The sequence below is a fragment of the Protomyctophum parallelum genome (genome assembly GCF_964188405.1).
Source record: "Protomyctophum parallelum genome assembly, chromosome: 2".
Taxonomy (NCBI): Eukaryota; Metazoa; Chordata; class Actinopteri; order Myctophiformes; family Myctophidae; genus Protomyctophum; species Protomyctophum parallelum.
Window position 1 is genome coordinate 35,566,490 of NC_139699.1, and position 24,208 is coordinate 35,590,697.

Sequence of the window (24,208 nt, forward strand, 5' to 3'; positions counted from 1 at the left end):
GTCTTAGGACCGAAACATTTGCTTTTTAATTGCACTTTGAGCACACAGCACTTTATGAGCATGATAAAATAAAATAAAAAATATTTTCTCAAGTCTCAGTCTAAGGAGTTTTACTTCTATTTTTTATACAGCGAGAGAGTCTTTTTCTGTCAAAGTTTCCCTAAAGTAATCTAAGTCAATTATGCTTAAACGGTTAAACCTAACCTTATTCCTAACCTCAACCTCAGTAAAACTATGCCTAAACCTAATCCTATTCCTAAACGTAACCCCAGTAAAACTATGCCTAACCCTAAACTTATTTCTAACCTTATTCTCAGTAAAACAAAATAAAGAATACAAGAACTGCCGCACCGAGCTGTCGGCGTGAGGTCGGCGGAAAGCTGGGGCGAGATGGAATTGGGGCGACATGACCTGTTACCAATCCTGGCCACTACTTGATTACTGGGTAGCACCAGCTGCCACCTGCATTTTCTTCAGAGGAATTTAAAGTTTCCATTGACTGTATGTGTCACACATGGTCATAGTGGTACACCCCAGGTGATACCAGAGCTACAGGCAAACAGAAGCAGATAACATCTTTATGTAAACTCTGTTCACTAATGGCAGCACAGAAAAGGAATCATTAAAGCCATTGTGTATTGTAGCTGTTCCTTTTCTCTCTTTTTTTGCTTCTTGGTTAACTATGTTTTTTTTAATAAAGTATATGTATTGGTTTTAACAAAATTAAGGACAATAAACACAGACATTACACAACAAGAACATAATAACAAACAAGAAAAGAAAAGAAAGAAAAACAGCTCAGGCACAACACTATTTATAAAAGATGGAATATACAAAGACATAGTAAGAACAATGAACCATAATGGCAATAAGTGGCTATTGATAGACTCCCATTCAGGAAATGCATACATACTGTATATATATTAAAAAGACAGACAATACAGTCATCATAGGCACCAAATCATTACATTGAGAGTAGACCCAACTGTTCTGAAGCTTCACACAGGACCAAAGACAGTGAACGTAATTACCAACCTCTGTCTTGCATTTAAAGCAAAATGGGGACGCACTGACATCCATTTTATTCTTGAGAGCATGAGTTATATGTATACAATGTAATATTCTGAACTGGATGGATTTAGTTTGGTTACAAACGGAAATCTGTTTTGCATAGGCCCACATATCTGCCCAGTCCTCATCATGAATAGAGACGTCCAGGTCTTTTTCCCAGGACTGCTTAGTAATCTGAGAGGATAAAGATGAGTAGGAATTCAATACAGAAATTTTAAATTCGTTTTTTGGAAAATTGCAAAGAGAGGGCTCGTTCTACCTAACTATTGGTAAGTGAAGTGTGCTCAGTTATAAAATGTCTAATTTGTAGATACCTGAAGAATTCAGAATTTGGCAACCCATGACACTGCTGCAATTGTGTGAAAGACATCAAGGTCTGGCCATCAAACAGTTCTCCAAGTTTGGTAATGCCCTTCTCATGCCAGATCTTAAAGCCTCCACCTGAGTGTCCCGGGCCTAAAGTCATGGATTGCCTACCACTGGAGTAAGGGGAGATGTCAATTTAGGGTTAACTATCTTGTTATTTGGAAATAGCAGATCAACAAGCTCACAATACATTGTGATGCATTGTAAGTTTTACGTCAGCAATTCTATTTAATTGTTTCACAAAAAAAAATACATTTACATTTTAACAACACAAATGTTGTATGGGGTCCTTAGCACAAATTTGTTTCACTAGTCGATGGATCAGAATTATGTGTCTCCTCTTGAATAAACAGATACGCGTACTTGGCATTCTTTGTCAACTCCATCACGTCTGTCTCTGCTGTATTTTTCAAAGAGCCGGATGTGCACATTCTATCTCTGGCCACATATGAGGACACAGGAACTAACAGTCTATATGCTCCTAGGATAGGGCACTGTAAATCCCTGCACCACACACATACACAGCCTGACCACCATCCCGGTTCAGGCCCGACCCCAACCATGGACCCCCACCCATCCACCCCCACCCCGAGATCGGTAGCTTAGACTGGCTTTCAGGGCTAGCTCTCCCTTTCTGCTGAGTTCATCAGGCTGACGCCCTTTTGAGCATGAAGCCCACCCCGCTGCCTTGTGGCTCTTTCTCTCTTTTCAGCCGACAAATGTGCTAAAACAGCACTCCGTAATCACTTGGCATTAGGGGGCCGTTGTGTTGGGCATTAGCGGGTAGAATTGACCGGTGGGACGTTATAAAAATGTAGTCTGACAGGAGAACACCAGAGCTGATGATGAGGCTGGATCCTGGCACTGGACGGCTAGAGAGGATTAGTTGGCTGACACACCATTGGTGGACAAAGTACTCAACCAGTACCTGAGTCAAATACTCTCTGGTCAAATATTACTAAACTAAGGTTGCTCAGTCAAATGTGTACTTGGATAAAAGTACTGGAGTACTTGCTTTAAAAACAAATACTTAAAAATGCTATAATAAGTATTCAAAAAATATAAATATGCGACAATAGCAGATCTACAAGCTCACAACTTGTAGCATCGCAACACGTTGTGAACTTGTAGATCGGCTATTTTCTCTATATTTGAAAGAGGGATTAAGTGGATAATTCATAATATATTTTTATCCTTCCTGGGAATAGTGCAGTAGAAAGTGCAATATTTGTCTTTGAAATATAGTAAAGTACAGATACTCAAAGCAGTACTCAAGTAAATGTACTTTGTTACTGTCCACCAGTGGCTTGATCCTGGCACTGGACAGCTAGAAAGAGCACTGTTTCCCAAACAGTGGATCGGGACCCAATTTGTTGATCGTGAACAAATTCTTGTAAATAGTAAAAAGTAAATATCTGCCGTTTATTTTTTAATATAATTTGTATTTCAATAAAATATATTCAAAGTTGTTCATATGAGAACTTCAAACTAATTGAATGAATACAATTAAAACAATTCAAATAAGTTCCATAAATTCAACAAACTTTTAAGTGGAAGTGAAAATAGCCGATCTACATGCTCGTAGATCTGCTCTTTTCACTAGTGTGGGTCCCATGCAGGGCGACATCAAATGTCTCTTTTGGGTCTCGGGCTAAAGGGTTTGGGAACCAGAGGATTAGTTGTCTGACACACTGGCTGGGGCGTCAGCGGGGTCGGATCCCATCCCATCACATGTCGTCACATGAGGCTGTGGGGAGCCGACCCTGTGGCTCTGGACTTCATCCTGGAGGCTACCTCTGCTTCTTATCTGTCACCTCCTCCTCGCCACCAAATACACAACAGCCCCCTTCTTATTGGCTGATTGTCTTAATGGGCGGGGCATAGGATGTTAGACTTGCAGAATGGAGGATGATATGGCACAATAGTTAATGAGAGAGAGAGAGAGAGAGAGAGAGAGAGAGAGAGAGAGAGAGAGAGAAATTAGCCGATCTACTTTTTTTTATCTAAATAAACATTTTCTTCAATGGTAAAAATAAATCTAGAAAATGAAAGTACATCATAACTGATCCTCATCCTTGTCCTCTTTAACACACCAAAATAAATAAACTTAAGCCCTATTCAAAGTTTTGTACTAAATATAGTATTTTTGAACAGTTCTGAAAAGTTTTGAAGATTTTCCTATATATAATAGGACATGTCCCCCCAAAATAGGAATGCCAGGGTGAAATTGGTTAATTAAAACAAGTCAGATAAAGGCATTTCCCATTGGACCTTCTCTGACAGCAGCTGCCATTCGTTTACTGGAAATCACATTATCTGTGTCTTATCATCAAACTATTAAATCACATTTACTGCAGAGCACGTAGCAACCACTTTCATTTCAGCGCAACTCAATTGACTTAAAAAGAATTACAGCCACGTCCCACTGACAGGCACTTCCCTGTTTATCCTGTGCTATAGAGCAGTGGTTCTCAAAGTGGGGTATGGGGACCCCAACAGGTCCTTGAGGGGGTTCCATGGGGTCCCCAGCAAAATGACTTAATATAGTATCAAAATCACTTTAAACATTCATACTGTACATTGGCTATTTGAAAATAGACAATCTACAAGCTAACAACGGGTCGCGCCAGGACGCATTGTGAGCTTGTTGATCTGCTCTTTTCCAAAAATCTAGAAACAAAAGTGAACATTTCTTTTGAAGCCTTTAAACCACACTAATCTTGAATGGGGGTCCCTGGCACAAAATATTTTCAGATGAGGGTCCGTGGCCAAATAAATCAACCAATGTGGGGCTATGTTTGAGAAGCACTGGCCTAACATGCCCTGTTTGTCCCCTGTGCTCTCCCAGCAAGCATAAGGCCCTCCTCCTTCCACTGCGCTTGGGCAGCAGTATGGAAATACTCCGTTACAACTAAGTAAAAGTCCGGGCTTCAAAATGTACTTAATGTATCAAAAGTAGAAAGTATAGTCATTATGCAGAATGTCCCATTTCAAGTTTTCAAATGTTTACACAATGTTAATTTGAAAATTCTGTAGCTGATCTACAAGCTCACAATGTGTGTCGCATCGTGACGCATTGTGAGCTTGTAGATCGGCTATTTGCAAATTGCCGAAATATATAGGGCTGAATAAGTGGTTAATTTATGTTTTTCACTAGTAACTAAAGTTTTCAAATAATTGTAGTGGAGTAAAAGTACAATATTTGCCTCTGAGATATAGTGGAGTAGAAGTAAACGTACTGGGAATTGAAAATACCAGAGTAAAGTACAAATACCTCAGAATTGTACTTAAGTACAGTACTTAAGTAAATGTACTTAGTTACTTTTCCACTACTGAGCAGCCTCATGGTGTTGGAATGCAGCAGTAACAGGCTGTACCATGATGGCGAGAGTCAGTGACGAAGGCCTGCCTGGGAGGCATGTTCTTTATACAGGCCAAACAAGAGCCAAACATTGAGCCATCCTCTCCTATCATACTCTTTAAACCTTGCTGCTCAGGCCTGCTTAATAAGCTGCTGCTATCTATGACTGTCGCCTAAAACATTTATTCAGAATCAAATCAGTTAAATGCCCCTGAGAATCTGATGTTGAGTGAGGTGAAAAGTTGATTGCATATTTATTTATTGGGGATACGCTATTGATCCGTTTGGCCATCAGAAAAGAGAATCTGTGTGCTCATCCATGCACGCACGCACGCACGCACGCACGCACGCACGCACGCACGCACGCACGCACGCACGCACGCACACACACACGCACACACACACACACACACACACACACACACACACACACACACACACACACTCTCTCTCTCTCTCTCTCTCTCTCTCTCTCTCTCATGTAATGTATCTTAATTACATTTTGTAAATCTGTGTTTGAACAGCTAAATCCAGTCAGCCATAACATTCACAAATCATCCAGTAAATAATGCTTTGTGATGTCAGGAGGGAACGAAATCCAACCTGGCAAACTCGCCCAAGCACACGAATACAAGGATACTTTTACAATGTATACAAGTATTATAACACAACTATGTGGGTAAAGAGGCTGCCTGGGAACCGGAAGGTCACGGGGTCACTCACACCCCGACCTGCCCCAGTCTGTGTGACGAAGTGTCCCTGAGCAAAACCCTTAACCCCTAGCCGCGCTGTATTAATAGTGCCAGCCCACTGCTCCTAATTCTAGGATGGGTAAATGCAGATTACCAATTTCACATATGTGCAAATGTACAGTGGCAAATGAAAAACAAGACTAAATTATTATTATTATTATTATTATTACCCTTATTATTATTATTATTATTATTATTATTATTATTATTACCCTTATTATTATTATATCGAGTCAAGTGTCCAGGGTGTAGAGTGAGAGTTCCACTTATGTGTTTGGTTTTAGGCAGTGGTAGAAAAAGTACTCATGCACATTTTTACTTCAGTAAAAGTATCAATACTGCAATATATAGAAATACAAAAGTATTAGCATCAAAATGTACTTAAAGTACCAAAAGTCCTACAAATTGTCCCATTTCAAAATTTCAAATGTCTAAAAACTCTTTTGAAAATAGCAGATCTAGCATTGTGAGCTTGTAAATCAGCTATTTTCAAATAGGGATGCACCGATCCGATACTCGTATCGGAGATCGGCGCCGATCCAGGCTAAAATTCTAGATCGGGTATCGGTGGCAAATGGGCCGATCCATTATCCGATCCGATCCGATCCGATAATTATGTGTAATTACAGTATGAAAACAACTCTACCTCCTCTGTGACACAGCAGTGTAGTATTGACAGTATAACATGTGGAATGCAGCCAGGCTAGCCTGCTCACACATTAACCTGGTCTAATTGTTGCACAGTTAATTAATTAATAATTCAGTGCATTTATATCTGTGTTTGTTACATTTTGTTTTACAAAGTTGGGGAATTAATGTTTAAGTCAAGCCTTGATGTTGCCTTACACAAAATAATGATTCCAGACTCCACACACACACAGTGAGGCATACAGCTTAATAGGTTATTACGTTTCTTTGTGGGGGGTATCGGATCCGTACTCTGTATCGGCAGATACTGGACCCCCATGTATCGAAATCGGTATCGAATGCCAAAAAGCCGGATCGGTGGATCCCTATTTTCAAATGGTCGAAATGTATATAGGGCTGAAGTGGTTAATGGATGATTTGTAACTAATCCAAATCTACAGTATGACAATTAACTAAAGTTTTCCAATAATTGTAGTTGAGTATAAGTACAGTATTTGCCTCTGAAATGTAGTGGAGTAGAAGTAAAAGTACTGACATTTTGAAATATGCAAGTAAAGTAAAAGTAGGCTACCTCAAAACTGTACTTAAGTACATTACTTAAGTAAATGCACTTAGTTACTTTCCACCACTGGGTTTAGGTCCAGATGTGCATGGTTCTGCTGGACAGGAGGGCCCACCACAGTATTAAATCCTGGGTGGGTGACAGAGCACGTTAATTGTGTTACGACGTTATGCCCAGGGAACGTGGCGCTGTGAAATATGCTTCCACCCTGCGTTAGACTTGTAAATCTTCACCCCTCAATGAAATTCAATTACATGCTGTTTCTGTGTCGAATGTCACTTTAGCGCCTGCCGTTCAATGTCTACGCGGTAACTTGAGCTGCAGCTGTCGGAGGGTGCAGGACATAGTTTTTATCTCTGCGTGACAGTTCTGCATGACCCTGCATCTGTCCGACTCAGATGCTCAGTGTTGTGTGTTAACATGTACACATTAACTCACTGTTCATTTCATTCTGAGAGTGTATAAATGGAACATTGTACACTGAGGATTTTATGGTGTAGAGTCCATGCCAAAGACATGTTATGACTTGTACAAAATATGTGTGCATGCACAATTCTATAATTACTCTACTGCAATCTGATTATAACGATGTGATGATATATGATATTATGCAGGTGTTTTGTCCTGTAATGAGTACATGTAGGTTGTGATTATAATTCCTGCCATGGTTTGACCCGGCTTCTCTAAACATATATCAGTTTATGTCTGCAGCTATGGATTATAGTGTAAAGCTGTGCCTCGTGTAGAGAGAATACAGTAGATTATATTCCTAACATTTATAGTTTCATCAGCAAAACATTGGATTGTGTTTGTAGGATGCTATTATGGTCCCACTGTAGCTGCTGCTACTCTACATTCTACAACATGTCTTCGTCTGATATGATATATAACTGTTAGAAATGTGAGCATGTGTGGCTTGTGTGCATACGTGCATATGTGCATACTTGCGTGTTCTGAATATTGTACATGCACAGATAGATAGATAGATAGATAGATAGATAGATAGATAGATAGATAGATAGATAGATAGATAGATAGATAGATAGATAGATAGATACTATAGGTACTGATTGATTAATTGATTGATTAATTGATTAGATAGATAATTTTGTCCCCTCACCATTAGGTTATTTTTTATCACGTTACATTTGCCCATAATGTGAAATTTGTCCCCTGCGTTTACACATCTGAGGTATTATAAGCAGGTTCTATTAATATCCGGCCAAGCAGGGGTTAAGTGTCTTGCTCATAGACACTTCACCACATAGTAGATTGGGCAGGCGGGGGGGAACCTTCCGATTCTCAGATAGCCTCTACCCATTCAGCTATGGCCACTGCTAGACAGAATACTACATAGAAGTAACTATAGTAACTTAAGTTTCCAAATATTGCAGTGGATTTTAACATTTTGCTTCTGAGATGTAGTGGAGTAGAGGTATAAAATAGCAAAAGAAATGGAATTTCTTAGTAAATAAAAGTAAAATAAGTAAAATAAAAGTAGGCCTACTTAAAAACTGTACTCAGATACTATACTTAAGTAATTGTAGCCTACTTGGTTGCTTTCCGCCACTGTCTATTGGTTGATTTCCTAGTAGCAGCATGTTATTGTGGTAGGAAACAGCCTCCCATGAGAGTAGAGACAAACAAGCTTCATTTCCCAGAAGAAGAGCCCTCCTACTGTAGTTACCTTGCTATTTTGTATGACTTCAAGGAATCAGCAGCCAGGCATAGAGTTCACTGTGGTTTTATTTATGAAAGGCCTATTTCTGAAATACAGTATGTTGCTAACTTGCTAAACAGAGATTGCCTGCCATATAGCACAGCATATACAATGTGTGTGTGTGTGTGTGTGTGTGTGTGTGTGTGTGTGTGTGTGTGTGTGTGTGTGTGTGTGTGTGTGTGTGTGTGTGTGTGTGTGTGTGTGTGTGTGTGTGTGTGTGTGTGTGTGTGTGTGTGTGTGTGTGTGTGTGTGTGTGTGTGTGTGTGTACCAGTACGTACAGTATAGAGTTTAGGGAATGAATGTGATCAGTTAACTCAGATTGTATTGATTCCTGGTCACAGTGAGAACATATTGAACTGGTTTAGAAAATGTATGCAAATCCAATATTTGTATATACTGTACACACTTTACGTGCCTTGGCATAACAATGATAAAAGTCACATTTGAGAAACAACAGGCTTCCACACAGTTACAAGACCTGTAAAAAACAAGATATGCTTGTGTCTCTCACACTTAGATTCTCTGAGTCTAGTCTAGACTTAATAAAATGGAACTGAGTTGGCTTTGTACTTGAACCCCCTAAGTTGTCAAGTCAAAGTCAAGTCGTCAAATTGGAATGGCTGGGGCTGGGCTATGGTTAATTCATTTATTTTTATTTGTGGCCCTGACCTATCACATTCATATCATTATCATATGTTCCAGGCCCTGGTCTTGTTGCCTCTTCTTGCTACATTTAGTAATCAGTGTTTGAGAAAGTGGACTGTTATCTCAGCAGAGAGAACAGGAATATGCCAGGGGGGGTTGATGTGAAACATCTGAGGAACAGTCTGTACCTTCTTAGCATACGTACGTACATCATAGACCCCAATGGCACCACGCATACTGTACACATTGTGTTGACTTAACTAGATTTACCCCAAATAGATTTTGGCTAATGTAAGCAAATAAATAAAACGCGCCAACAAGAAAACTGTACTTTTGGCTCCATTAGCATTGTCTCTATATATGACAACAATGAGGGAAAAGGTTACATTGTTTCTCCTGAAGCATTTGACTGCCTCCCCCTCCTCTCTACTCGATTCAGTAATGTGCCTTGGGACTTGCAAGGGATTGTTTTCAGTGTGCACTCATTGTAAAATAAACAATGGAGTTGCAACATCATAGGGATAAATAATATATAAGGATGTCTAAGTTCTCTTATAATTTAGAATTTTAATTATTTCAAATCTTTCTTCAAAATATAACTCCTCAAAGTCAAGTGCACAGTAACAGTTGTGTTTTGGTGCTGGTTTGGTGAGATGAAGGGGATCTTCTGGATCATAATAAATCAAATAATTAAACATAATTTACAATAATATAATACAGTAAAAGTTATTATTTTCTAATCTAATCATCTCTGCAAGACATAGCGGTTGGATTTCTCTGTTAAGCAACTAGACAGCTGTTGAGACTGAAAGCAGTTCAGGCAACTGTGCAGTCTCTGTTTGGCTATAAAAAGCTCTATATATAAACCATATCCATTGAGATAGAGAAAGAGGCAAAGACAGGGTGAGGTGCGGGTGTGTGTCATGGTCATGGATTGTTTTTTAGATGGTTGATGCCACTTGATGCCACTTGGAGTTAATGCTTGCACAAAATTAAATTGGCGTGCGGTTCGCTATCAATGATTAAAGTACCACTAGGTTATATTTAGAGCAGAAAAAAGTTTGAGTCCTTCCTTGTCACCAGAACTAAGTGCTCTTCTTAAAAAATACTTCACACTAATATAGCTTTTTCACAGGAATAGCTTTTTTAGAATTTACATTGTTGAAATTGTTGTACATTTTCCCATTCAGTGTCCAAACTCATCTGCAGCTGTGGTTACTCTTTAACTTTTCGCTGACTAGCAGCCACTGGAACAGAAGCCAAGCCTGGCAGTTGAGCAGTGATGAGGAACAAATGAACTATGCAACAACAAGCTGATGACATCCTCTTGACAATGTCCTATTATATATATAACTAGAAGAAGCTAATTGTATTGTTTAAATAGATTCCGTTCTTTCTAATGTACAGATAAAATAATCAAAAACACTCAACATTTTGGTCAAGGACCTTTTTCAAGCATATGAAGAACATGAAACTATAAATTGCTTAACTGAGCGACTGTCAGACTGATTGACCCTCAGTTCACCTGAAAAATGGGAAGTCAACGAACTTGAGTTTTTTTTTAATCAAATACTCATCCTCGATAGAGCCAGCTGTCACTCATTCATCAGGGTGTACGTACGCTGATGAAGGCTTGACGCCGAAACCCATCCGTGTTGTTCTGTCCATGCTGTTTAATGTATTAAAAGTACCAGAAGGACCTCAGAGTGCTAGCTATTTTTATTTAATGTGATTCTTTGCGAGCCGTGCACCCGGTAAATTGCATATTCAGACGGAGAGTGCTTGTTTTTCTCCTTTTCTATGACCTCCTGGAACACACTCAAGGACCCCTTAGGGTCCATGGACCCCATGCGGAAAACCAGTGTGATCTATGCAATTACTATGTGAGGAACAGAGAACCCATAAAACTGAAAGGAGTTGACAGGTTTAGTGGGACATCAGGATTAGAGGCACTCTCAAAAATTGTAAATAACCCTCACTATGTCGGGTCTCATTTTCACCTTGCATATATATCCATACATCAGCCGGCAAGTATGTTTGTGCAGCAAGATACTGTAGCTGATAAGATGAGGGTAGAAAAGAACAGAAGATAAAGACTTTAGCCACGCCTACTACGGGTCATTACAATACTGTACATGTTTCTTGAAATCCTGAAACCAGATTTATGTTTGCATTTGAGTTTCTGCTGTCTGGACAATGACCTGGAAGGTAGGGCATACATTTGGAGATATATGCTTTATAATCCCGTCATGATACTAATCTGCTCACAAACAGCTGGTCTCTTTTAGACAGAAAAGTGATACAATTGTTGAATCAGTAGTGGGTTGTGCTATTACCCTTTATAGACATTGTTAAATCGAATAACAGTCTATAAGAAAAGTTTTGTTATAGTTTGTTACGGTTGAATATTATTTAATATAGTGTTGTATTGTACAGTATAGTATTCAAAATTAATAAAACAGAAACGGCTGAAATTCTTTCATATTAACGTTCCAAAACAGACTACCTTTGATGAAAGCCATTTCAGTTCAGTCTGCCATACTGATGGCTGTATTTTGCGTGTCTTAAGTACCAGGTCTTATTCCCTAATTTGAGTAAACTAAAGACCTGGAGGCGTGATCAATGCTCTTTGGCCACTCAGAATAGCCAAATGGCATTGATCACGCCTCCAGGTCTTTAGTTTACTCAAGTTAGGGAATAAGACCTGGTACTTAAGACAAGAAAAAGTCTGAGTGTTAATTTAGGACTTTACTGGGCAGCGCTTTGCGATACAAAGTATTGTGATATCCCCTATTTTTGCTACTCTTGTGACACTAGTATGACAGGGTTGGGCATTCATTTACAAAAAAAAAAACATTCCGGCCCGACAGCAATGACATGCTGCTAGTAGGAAATCACCATGTTATCATGTACATGTCTAACAGTAATATGACATTGGTTATTGCACTGCTCTTGTGGGTCTCCTCCATGATGTTGTCAGTCAGGAGGTTCTCATTAGCTAGAGAAATAAAGAGCCGGTCCTATACTGGAGCTGCAGGGCAGCAGGAGGCCCAGAGTCAACACAACCCAGGGAGTATCACAGAGAACCAAACTCAGGACAGATGAATACCACTTCCAACCTCTGAACTTTAACCTATGCATCGTTACAGGTCCATTTTTGTACTTTAATAGTTAACACTCTGATTTTGCTGTGTGAGAATGGTTGTGTCAGATCAGGGAATACATAATTGTGTGTCAGGTGTGTGGGGGCACTGGGGGGGTGGGATTTACTGTACTCATTTTCAGGGTATACACGCTAACGCTCTTGTGTTCTTTCACTGTACATTAGCCCTTTTCTCTTCAGGGGAATGCTATGGTGAGTGAACCTTGTGATGTGCTCTTCGCCAGCATAAAGCCTGATTTATACTTGATTGCGCATCATGTGTTGCAAACAAAAATAGCCAATATACAAGTTAACAATGCATCGTAGTGAGGTGCATTGTGAGCTTGCAAATCGGCTATTTCTGGTGCGAGACACCGGCATGCAACTAAGTATATAAATCAGTTGTATGCCTGTGTTCACCTATGTTTTCCATGTGCTTGCTCTTCCATGACCGCACCTGAGCTCGGTAGTCACTTCTTAGCCCTAAAGAGGGGTGTGTGTGTGTGTGTGTGTGTGTGTGTGTGTGTGTGTGTGTGTGTGTGTGTGTGTGTGTGTGTGTGTGTGCGTGTGCGTGTGCTTGTGTGCGTGCGTGCGTGCATGCGTGTGTGTGTGTGTTGTAGGGTGGGTGGGGGTAGGTAGGACAAAGATAGCTTTTGTTCATGTTGGAGTATCGCAAATGATCCTCTGACAGAGTTTGAGGGATGCTGTCACTGGGTGATGGATTGGTGTAGTGTAGTGGGAGAAGGCTTCTCTTTGTCATCTTTAAATTGTGATTATTAGATACATTTTATAGATTTGTTTATTTGGATTGCTGATCTACATGCCTAAAGAGGATATGCTGACCATGCTGATATCCACTTTGCTCGATCCGGAAAAAAGTTTAGGAACCTTCAGAAGGAGTGACCGGTTTGCATCTATACTCGTATGTATTTATCCAGTTATTGTTGCATGTTTCACTGGAATATGTTATTGTGTATGCACATGCTCAGCTGTATTGCACTCTTCCCAGTGCAAATTCTTTATTCCATATATAAAATGGGATATATTTGAGCTAAAAAGGGTAAGTGATTATTATGACTCCCCTGCTGAAGAATACCTGCAGGGTTTGTGGGTGGACATCTGTGTTGACCTTCGTCACAGGGTGACCAGGCACTTCTGGAGGTCACTCTGTATTCGCAACCTTCAAGCCTAGTCTGGCCATGCTTTTACTCTTGAAGGATTATGCCTGGTGGGAATTAACCCCCAAGACCACCTACACAGCTGCCAAGACCTCCAACCCGTGGCAGTACAACAAGGACAAAAAAGGATTCGCCAGAGAGCTAATTTTGGGCAAATGCCATTGCTCGCTCATAATGGCTTCCCGGATTAAACTAATTGACATGCTTACATGAGCATGTTGAAAGTATGCATTTTAGTATGAGGTCTATGCAATGTTACGCAACTTGTATGTTAAATTATGCATGTTGCTACTACAGCCCACTCTTCTTTTGCATATGTTTGCTGATGTTAATTTATATGGCACCATGGAAGCGGGAACATACAGTAAAGTTGTTGACTGTGAAACAATGCAAGCTCAGTAGAGGGGATTGTTGCATCCTGTGGGTGGGGTCTGGTTTGGGAAGTCATAGGAAGTTGACTGAATGGCATTAGTGGTTTCCTGTGAGGTTGCTTATCAACCACAACCACTGCCCTGAGTGCCCTCACGTTCTCTGCCTTAAGAATTTGCTGAGACTTGAGCTACATTTAAAATGTGTGTGTGTGTGTGTGTGTGTGTGTGTGTGTGTGTGTGTGTGTGTGTGTGTGTGTGTGTGTGTGTGTGTGTGTGTGTGTGTGTGTGTGTGTGCGTGTGCGTGCGTGCGTGTGCGTGTGCGTGTTTTCTTTTAATGTCAGGCTTGCATGTTGTCCCAGAATCCCAGAACAAGCACGACCCCCACAAACAGGGAGTGGAATTAAGCTATATAAGCCTATATACAGTATATATATATATATTATATATATATATATATATAAAATATAAATATATAATTTATTTTTACCCCCAAAAAGAGTAATGAACTGAAATAGGCCTACACATACACTATCTGTGTATGATTGACTATATAGTAACCCTGGCCCTGTCCCCTTTTCAAGAACACACATATTGTGTTGACCAATTAATTTGTCAACATGGCACAGTGTAATTTCTTCTCTCAGATAGGCTACAGTCACTGTCACTGTCACACACACACACACACACACACACACACACACACACACACACACACACACACACACACACACACACACACACACACACACACACACACACACACACACACACACACACACACACACACACACACACACACACACACAACAACAAAGCTCATCATCACAGTGAAAGTAAGTGAACATTCAGCACCAGCAGGGACAAGTGATATCCCCACAACTGGGTCTTGTGCAGTTTATTTTTATTTTTCCGTGATTCCTGCATTATTAATTACATATTATAATATAGAAGGACTGAGCAAATTAATTTACAAATTTGCTTTGATCGGAATTTAACATATTCCATTAAAAAATAACAGTTCTGATGAGCTTGATGGAAGAGAGATCCCTAATTTATTCTTCGTCTCGCGCCGGGAACGACCGAGAATAGTCGATCTACAAGCTCATCACAACGCGTCACAGTATTCACATACGCGGCTTGTGGGCTTGAGATCGGCTATTTTCGGCGCGAGACACCGTCGCGCGATTTAGTATATAACCGGGCTTTTTCCAACAGCGGTGGTGTCCCTGTTTTTCCCTCGTTCCACACACCCCTATTCCAAGCAGAATGGTCTGCTCCAGACAGACATGTCACGTTCGCTGCTCAGAGAGGCGAGAACAGGGAGAAGAGAGGAGTATACAAACCGCTGCCATTGCAGTTTATACCAAGTGATGTTGTCTACTCTCCCCTAAGTTTTCAACCTGCAATTACCACAAGGATAACGTTTGTTATCGGCCTTATTCACATTGAATAATCTTTCTTCGACGTGCTATGTATGTGGAGTAAAAAAGTTTCAGCGAGGACTAAAAGGACCGAAGATAAGATAATGAACTTTGGACTTTCCACACGCCTTTTCGTGTCATGTTTCCCGTCGTCGTCCTGGATAGAATAAAATAACAGCCCGGCGGCGTGGCGGCGGGCGGCAGCTGGGCGACATTCAGTGGAAGGAATTTTGCTGCACTTTTTTTTTATCCGAGTGATAATTAAAAAAAATAAAAAACTTTCAACTTGCTTTTTTGAAGCGGAGCAAGAGAGCGTAAAATGTCTGCCAAAGCTCCAAACAAGGTGGGTCGGCTGGCGAAACTTAATACTGTTAGTTTGGTACCAGGTTGGAGTGTTTTCATTACAATGTCTGTTCGCTGTGAATGGGAACTGGGAAGAGATGCGTTAATTGTTGTGACTTAACTTTTTTTATCGTCCGACATCATCAGTGAGAGGCACTGGAAGCGGAGGCTCTCTTTCTGAATCATATACCCAACAGGCATTAAGTTAACCTTTTTGCTTTCAATTAATAGTGTTAGTTAATGGTCGCCGTTAGTGACGGTTGAGTAGACTTTAAATCACCTGTAAAGTGTGCGTGGTAATTATTATGCTGTACGCTCAGAACGAAGAGTCAGTCTACCTGTTGATGTCAGGGTTATGCCTCATTTATACTCCCTAGTACGACGGTGTCGCGTGCCAAGAAAAAGAACAGATCTACAAGCTAACACGCCACAGCTTGTAGATCTGTTATGTTTGGTCACGTGAAGCGACATTGTAAAAACTGCATGGGGAGAAGCCTATTGAAAGTGCGTGTTTGTTTTGTTTGTTTGCGGCTGCTACTAGTATTTGTGCACACTGTCTGTCGTCCCTCATCATAAAGCAAGACGTTCTGTGCTGTGCTGTGCCAGTGCCGGGTAGAATAGTAGACAACAAGCCTGCAGAGTTTGGACTGAACTGGGTCAGGTCAGGTGTACTGACTGTAGTCGAGACAAACGGACAGAAAGACATGTCATTATGTCACAATCATATCAAACCTCTTGACTTTGTTAACTCTGACTTCCATTAATGTCTAGCAATAATAATATATTAATACATCCTGATGTTTACTTTGGGTTATTCTAGAAAACATGACCAGTTTTGAGTTTTCTAATCTAAAAGGCATGATGTCCGCTAGAGCTTTGGTAGAGCCATATTTACCGTTTGATGTTATGTTAATGAAGGAGAGCAAGAGGCATTTTGGGGAAGTGCTTTTTAATTAGGTCATCCTCATATTAGAGCAGCTACACTACATATATTAACAAAGTAAATATATTCAAGATTGTAATTTCCACCTAGCTGTCGAGCATTTTTGTTTGACAAGTCAGGAATGTATTTGCTGTGTATTTAACTTGCGGTTGTGATATTCTGGTTTGGTCGGTTGTGCCAGTTCAGACGAAACCACCATTGTCCTGTCAGCGGGTGATGTTATGATTTAAAGTAAACACGTTAGTTATAGTAGCAATGACCTGCAACAGTGAAAGAGAATTAACGTAATAAATACATAAATGTAACTTATATAGATAGTCTGTGATAGTCTAAATGTGACAGCACAGAGAACAATTTATGCAGGCTATTTTATTATCTGTGAAATGTTTACCCTCTTTCCACGTGGGTCCAACATTGTTTTGTGCTATGGGTCAGTCAACAGCCGTTTTCAGATCAAAGAAAACACATTTTTGTCGATTGCATTGCCTAACATGGCACGTGTTTAAATTTATGTAATGTTTGGTCTGAGTGAGTTAATACCTTTTCCACAGCAGACTTGGGGACTGTTATGCAGGCCGTGACTGGTTGATTAGCAGCTCACTGCTCTTGAGACAAGAGATCACATTAAGCATCCTACTCCACTCCTGCCTCTAACTGGCCCTACAGAGACACCCTATTCTGTGGTAATAAAACCCATCATGCATGCATCTTTCCTATGGGAATGGGTATGGTCAGAAATAATCTATGAAATTCATACCACTTGCATTCACCTACTCTCCGTGTTGTGTCATTCACACAGCTCATGTAATAACTTATAGTTCTACCTGATAACATCCATACCAGCAATATGAGTCACTTACTAATTAAGACTGAGTATGCTGAACAGTAAGAGAGATGATGTGATTCCTGGAAAAGAAGACACTTTGTGGCTGTGCTGTCCTAATGTTTCATGGGTCAAGAATGCTATTCTAGTGCAAAACTATGACTCATACTCTGCCTTGGGTTTATAGTTGATGACTGTAAGCTTACTATATAATAATGTTATGTTTCAGCAACATCAATGAATGGGAATTCACAACTTCAACTTTATTTTCAAGTTATGTTTGTCTTCTTACTGTTACCTTGTGCAGCAGTTAGAAACCCTGATGCTATTTGTTATTTGGGGGAGTGTTCTTGTGAAAAAGGGGACTGTAGGCAAAGCTTTTTACTTGGTGCCACATATCCTGGGTGAACCCCAGAATGGGGGGGACAGTCTTGCTTGTTGCCAATGTCCCTAAAGTCGTTTGAAACCACATTAATCCTCTGGATGCCACTTGCATTAAAATAAGGACATTAACTCTTCCGCACGACATTTAATGTCTTCATTCCCCCTTTCAGGCTTTGATTCACTCTTATTTTAGGAATGCATTTGCAAAGACAGAAGAAGACATGATTTGTAGCACAAGTACCACCTCCAGCCTTTACGACGGGCTTATGTGCCCTCAGTGAAAAATGTTTGTATGCCCAGTGCCCACTCACTGCAAATTCATTGTCACTTTAACTCTGAGAGTGTAAAAATGGGCCCACGAGGGTTTTAAATTAACATAATTAAATGAACACTGAGGATTTTTTGCAGTGCTCCTTTACTGCTGTCCTTATTTTAGATGGACAAGGTTCTATTAATTAGGCAGATGAACAGCGAGCCCAAAGCAGCTACTGTTTTGCTTTGGTGATTACACATCTCCTATTAACATCAATGAAGGTGGGAGATGTAATTAGATAGCCTGGTTAATAAACCAGACCGAATCAGCCGTTGGCAAAAATAAATTGCCTGCCGGCGGATTTCGGTCTGGAGAGGCTCAATTGTACGCCCATTTCCTACACCAGAGAATGTGGGCGGCCAATCGGGACACGGTATGCAATATGGGCGGGCTTTGGTACAGTGACTTTCAATGCTTGAGACCTTTGACTGACAGTAGCTCTGACCAATTGCGTCAAAGAGAAAATGTTTCCCTGGAAATGAAATCCAAGCTGAGCCTCCCCAGACTAATATCCCGCGGTCCGTGCGATATTAGTCTGGTTTATTAACCAGGCTAGTAATTAGAGGACTGAGTGCTAAGAGATGAGAGGAGAGGTGATGCATTTGTTCTGTGTCCTTGGTTACGTGTCTATCTCCCACTATTAGAAGTACAGAACAGATGGGTCCTTTAGTTTTACCACATCAACCCTGGCATCTATATTATTATGGGCCAAATTTCTCAAGAAAATATTCTAAGGCCTTTGGTTAATTTTATGTTTTACGTTGCCGGTGTTGCATAGCGAAAATAGCAGGTTTGCAAGTTCATGACTGACTATTTTCTTATTATTTTTTAAATTAAATGGCAATTCAATTATTACCTATTTTTAGGCTGTTTAGCTTTTTTAGACAGGACACTGAAGAGAGGCCGGAAACTGAGGGCGTAAAAAAGGAAAGACAGTTTTCCAGCTATGTGTGGTTATGTGGTATCCGGTCATCTACTGGTGTCTTTAGTATCTTCACTTGATTCAGGTGAGGTCACCTTTAGTAGAGCAGGCATGAGATAAGAAGGTTGTCCATGCCCATACAAGACACGTGGCAACATGAACGGAGGGGTGACAATTTTGTCAGATTTATTTTTTTAGTGGAATTTGCCATCCAAACTGTACGTTCACCATTAGTACCTGTGGTGACCTTTGTCAACTGTAAAAGGACAGTAGTAAGAAAAAAGTTTTCCTTGTCGCCACACACGCATCTTTGGTTGCCATTGGCTGTTCCACTCACAATGTAGGTGGCATTTGGTTTATTCCTTATTAATCCAATGAATAAAATATATGGTTTTACAGCTGTTTTGCCGATAGCTTAGCAGTGAAACAAAGTCTCTGCTGCTGGTCAGTGTGCTTCGGACCTTCTGGACTGACAGCATTTATAATTGATTTGACCTTGGCTACTTTTGCGCATTGCACTCAGGGGCATGATGCAATTAATTATTTGGGCGCACCCATGTTAGATTCCAGAGAGTGGCGTAGTCACTTTGATTTATCCAAAATTATTATATCATGCGAATTAGTCATATCATGCACTTTATGCTCTTCTCCCTATCTTCTTGACTTCATTGATGTTGACTGCACAGTTAAGTTTTTCACCCACCTTACTTGTAGCGTGATGTGATGTGACAAGAGTGGTTGAGTATTAGTGTCCATTTGGTCACATTTGTGTTGCCTTGTGAGGGAGGTACTGTACATACACTTGCAACTGCCCTCTAGCGGATGAATAGGTGTATATAGTCCTCTCGGTAGGGATGCAGCGATATATCGGACATATACTATAAGCATCAATTTTATGCTGGCGATGTTGATGTGTTATCTGTAGCCTACCAAGATGTATAGATTCTGAAAAGTGATTCATTATAATTAATTATTATTATTATAAATAATTAATAATGTATTTGTTTCCCTGGCACAAAAGGGGGAAATCATAACGCCAAAAGCTTCTTTTCCTTTCGACTTTTCCCTTCAGGGGTCGCCACAGCGAATCATCTGCCTCCATCTCACCCTGTCCTCTGCCTCCTCTTCTCTCACACCAACTCACTTCATGTCCTCTTTCACAACATCCATAAATCTTCTCTTTGGTCTTCCTCTAGGCCCCCTGCCTGGCAGTTCCAACCTCAACATCCTTCTAGGCTTCTACCAATATATTCACTATCCCTCTTCTGTACGTGTCCAAACCATCTCAGTCGGGCCTCTCTGGCTTTATATCCAAAACATCTGACATGCACTGTCCCTCTGATGTACTCGTCCTTCCTTGTTAGTTCCCAGATAGAACCTCAACATTTTAGTCTCTGCTACCTCCAGTTCTGCTTCCTGTCTTTCCGTCAGTGCGACTGTCTCTAAAACATACAACATAGCTGGTCTCACCACCGTCTCGTACACCTTCCCTTTAATTTTTTTTTTTTTTTTTTAAGATATTTTTTTGATTTTTTATTGATTTTTGAAGGGACAGACAGTAGGCTGACAGGAAACGGGAGAGAGATGGGGGGATGACATGCAGTAAAGGCCGTGTCGGGTCCGGGAGTCGAACCCGCGGCACACTGCGACTGGATTACCAGTCCGGTGCCCAGACCGTTACGCTACGGCCTGGGCCTTCCCTTTCATTCTTGCTGATACTTTCCTATCACACATCACACCTGACACTTTTCTCCATCCATTCCAACCCACTTGCACTCATTTCTTCACCTCTTTTCCACACACTCCATTGCTCTGAAATGTTGACCCCAAGTACTTAAAGTCCTCCACCTTCTTCACGTCTTCTAATAACCTCACTGTTCTAATTGGGTTCCTCTCATTCACACACATGTATTCTGTCTGGCTGCGGCTAACCTTCATTCCTCTCATTTCCAGGCCATATCTCTACCTCTCAAAAATGTCCTTTACCTGCTCACTGCTCTCACTACAGATCACAATGTATGACGACGAACACCATGTACAGGCCTTAAAAGGGGCAGGAACAGCTGGAGGCCAGTTGACAAACTTGATCCTCTCCAGCCTAACTATCACTTAGCTCTGATCCATAGCTCTAATGCGTTTAATTTAGAGCTATGTTAATAGCTCTAATGACGGTGTCATTAGAAAGCCTACTTTCCTTAGTGGAAGCACTCTGCACCCCCACCACACGTATAAACGGTTCTTTTTGGCCAAAATGGGATTTTGTTTCCACTGGGGAAATAAATACTTTTAGTTACTCCACTGCGCCTTCTACCGATATTGCCCAGAGAATGGCCTCATAGAGAATATTTATATTTCTATATTCCTCCGGTGAAAGAAAATCGCTTTCTGGCCAAAAAGTACCGTTTATACGTGTGATGGGGGGCTCAGAGTGTGTCCACTAAGGAAAGTAGGCTTTCTAATGACACGACCCCCCTTTGTTTTGGTGAGTAGCAAAAACGTTATTTTTATTTACACTAAAGAGGAGAGGCTGGTCTGCATTCATGCGAGCGGCGGAAGTTGAGAGTAACATAGCTCTAAATGAAACGCATTAGAGCTATGGATCAGAGCTAACTATCACTATGAGCCAATGGCCACACTGCTTCGCTGGGCCCTACTTCATTTGGGCTGTGATAATCTACCATTCAGACTAGTATCAAATTATGTACTGTGGATGTTGATCCACCTACATTTATTACATGCAACATGTGTCCTTTATTCTGTCTCATGGCATCCTTCACACACAGATGTAAACAGGAGTTGACTTACTTTAAATTGTTACACAAAACTCTGGATCTATGTGTGTAGCCTTTGGAACTTGAAACGGACGTGCTATTTCCACTATAGAACACAACACAGAATCAACAAAACCTGTCCTTTTGTTCCGTTAATCTGTATGAATTCCCCTGCTCGAAAATGTTCATACATTTCCAAACAGAAAATAGTGTAAATCTAAGGATTGTCTGAAGTGAATGGGAGTTGGTCAGCCCAGATGACTTAAGTTAGAACAGCTGTGTTCATCCTGCCATGTTGTTGGGAAGGCTTTTCAGTGTGGTGGTTCTCCTCCTGACCCTTTGTTCCTGTCCTGCTGCATTTCTGCTGTACTTCAAACTTGAGCAATAGATCAACCTTCGTCTTTGTGAACCATGTCGGACTGTTAGGCAGGTCCGGGGTGGTGGGATAGGTCAGTAAAATCTATACTTTGAAATATCCAACCTGTCCCCTTATTTCATTTCACAAAAGTCAAGTTTAGTTTTAGATATATACTAGTGCCAAATCACAAAATGACACAGTTTACATAGTAGAGCAGATCATGACCATAAACCAACAATTTCCCCATGAGAAAGCACGTGAGGATGGCAGCAAGGACAAATATCTCTTAACGGGAAGAAACATCAAACAGAACATGGCTCTAGGAAGGTGGTCATCTGCCTTGACATTGGGAGTGAGGAGGACAGAGAGACACAGATGTATTAACTGTATAGCAAACAATAAATAATAACAGACCACAGACATAGTCCATGGAAACCCTTGTCTGTAGTCTCAATATGTGGAAGACTCGAGACTGAGATGTAAAGCACAAAAACTCTGGTGGAAGAAGTCAAGTTAACATGCATTGATGGGATCTGAACGCATACAGATAGAGAGGGAGAGGACAGAGGAGCTTGGTGACTCAGGGGAAGTCCCCAGGCAGTATAAGCATATACGTAGCAGCATATTAAACAAGTGGGACTTAACAGATTTGATGGTGAATGGTATCATTTTGCAACATGTGGTTGGTATACAACTTTTAGTTGCGATATGACATGAGTGGGAGTGCATTTGAAGATGACTGCTTATCTTTATCGCAGTGCTCCTTCATTGCCTTTTTTACATTAAGGCCTGACATCAGCATTGATTCATAAGTCTTGGAATGCGTCTGTGGCAAAACAAATCTGTTGTCGTATGCTGTGTGTGTACACAGTCGTGGCGAGACTTGTCACCTGTCTGTACTCTGTAGCGGTGGGGTGGCAGAGGGGGGGGCAGATCCCTATGTCTGTTTAGCCTTGCAAGGAGGGCTGGGGGTAGGGAGGGGACCTTGCAAATCACAATGGAGGTAATGCGTGTACATTTATTTTGTCTGCATACATTCAGTGATATAAATAGGTTTTCATTGTAATGGGTCCCAGGACCCAGGGGTGGTCTTTCAGATGGGCCCCAGTGACATTCTATGAGTCATACTTCAACAACATTATAGTACAGTACTGAGTACAGTATTGCATCCCAGGACCCCCGGAGGGTGACATGATTTTGTCCTTACTCAATTTAGTGAGTCTACGGATGCAGGACGCAGGCTATTTGCACCACTTATACATTGTGCAGACCGTATGGAGTATTGCTACAGCTTGCTGGCTGCCTGTTTGCTCAAAATGTGTCTGTGTGTGTGCATTCATGTCCTGTGTGTGCATCTCAAACATAAGATGTTTACTGGAAATATCATATGGGGTGTAATGTGCCCACTTTATCAGCTGTCAGATTTTCTCTGAAAGCATTATCACTAAGCATATGCTGTATAAATTTGACTTACCAATATGATGATATGATGATGACGTTGTGCCCAATGTGCTGAGTAGCCTAAAAAATTGGTAAATGTGTCTCCCTAGTCGCTAGTAAAAGGGAGGACAAAAAGGAAGCAATTGTTCATGTGTTTCAGAAAGGGGAAGCTTACCTTGTGCGATAATAAAAATATCTCCTTTGTTATTGAAATGTGGTCGGCATTCAGAGTTGAGATGATGAGGGTGGAAGGTAGAAAGCAGCTGTTTTTATTTTGAGTCCACCGGAGGACCTAGAAGGGATTTGGATATCAAGGCTGTCTGACCTGCTTATCCTTTCATCTCTGCAAGGAATTCCAGGACAGAACCGCACAGCAGGAGGCCGGCGGATGGAACCGAGAGAAGGAGAGAAAATAGAAAATACCTTTTTTGAATGGGAAGAGTGGGGGCGGGGGGGGGGGGGGGGCAGAGGAGTCATGGAGGAAGGAGGGGTTGGGAGGGAGAGATGCACTGCCTTTAATCAGAATCACATGGTGGATCTTAAAGAGACCTGCTGCTCTAACCCATAATCACAGCATTATTGCTCAGTGAGTCACTGGAGCATTGTTACTGTCTCTGTGACACACACACACACACACACACACACACACACACACACACGCAATTCACACAATT

The 24,208-nt window shown here is 41.0% G+C and overlaps 1 protein-coding gene across 7 annotated transcripts in view; it reads left to right on the top strand.

Moving 5' to 3' along the window:
- Positions 1 to 15,134: 15,134 nt before the first annotated feature.
- Positions 15,135 to 24,208, top strand: part of tjp1a (tight junction protein 1a) — an 83,797-nt gene continuing 74,723 nt past the window's right edge. For all 7 annotated transcript variants that reach the window (XM_083794152.1, XM_083794155.1, XM_083794156.1 and 4 more), the window contains exon 1: positions 15,135 to 15,581. In XM_083794152.1, the coding sequence (XP_083650278.1) occupies positions 15,558 to 15,581 (24 nt within the window). In that variant the 5' untranslated portion in view covers positions 15,135 to 15,557. The remainder of the gene's footprint in view (positions 15,582 to 24,208) is intronic.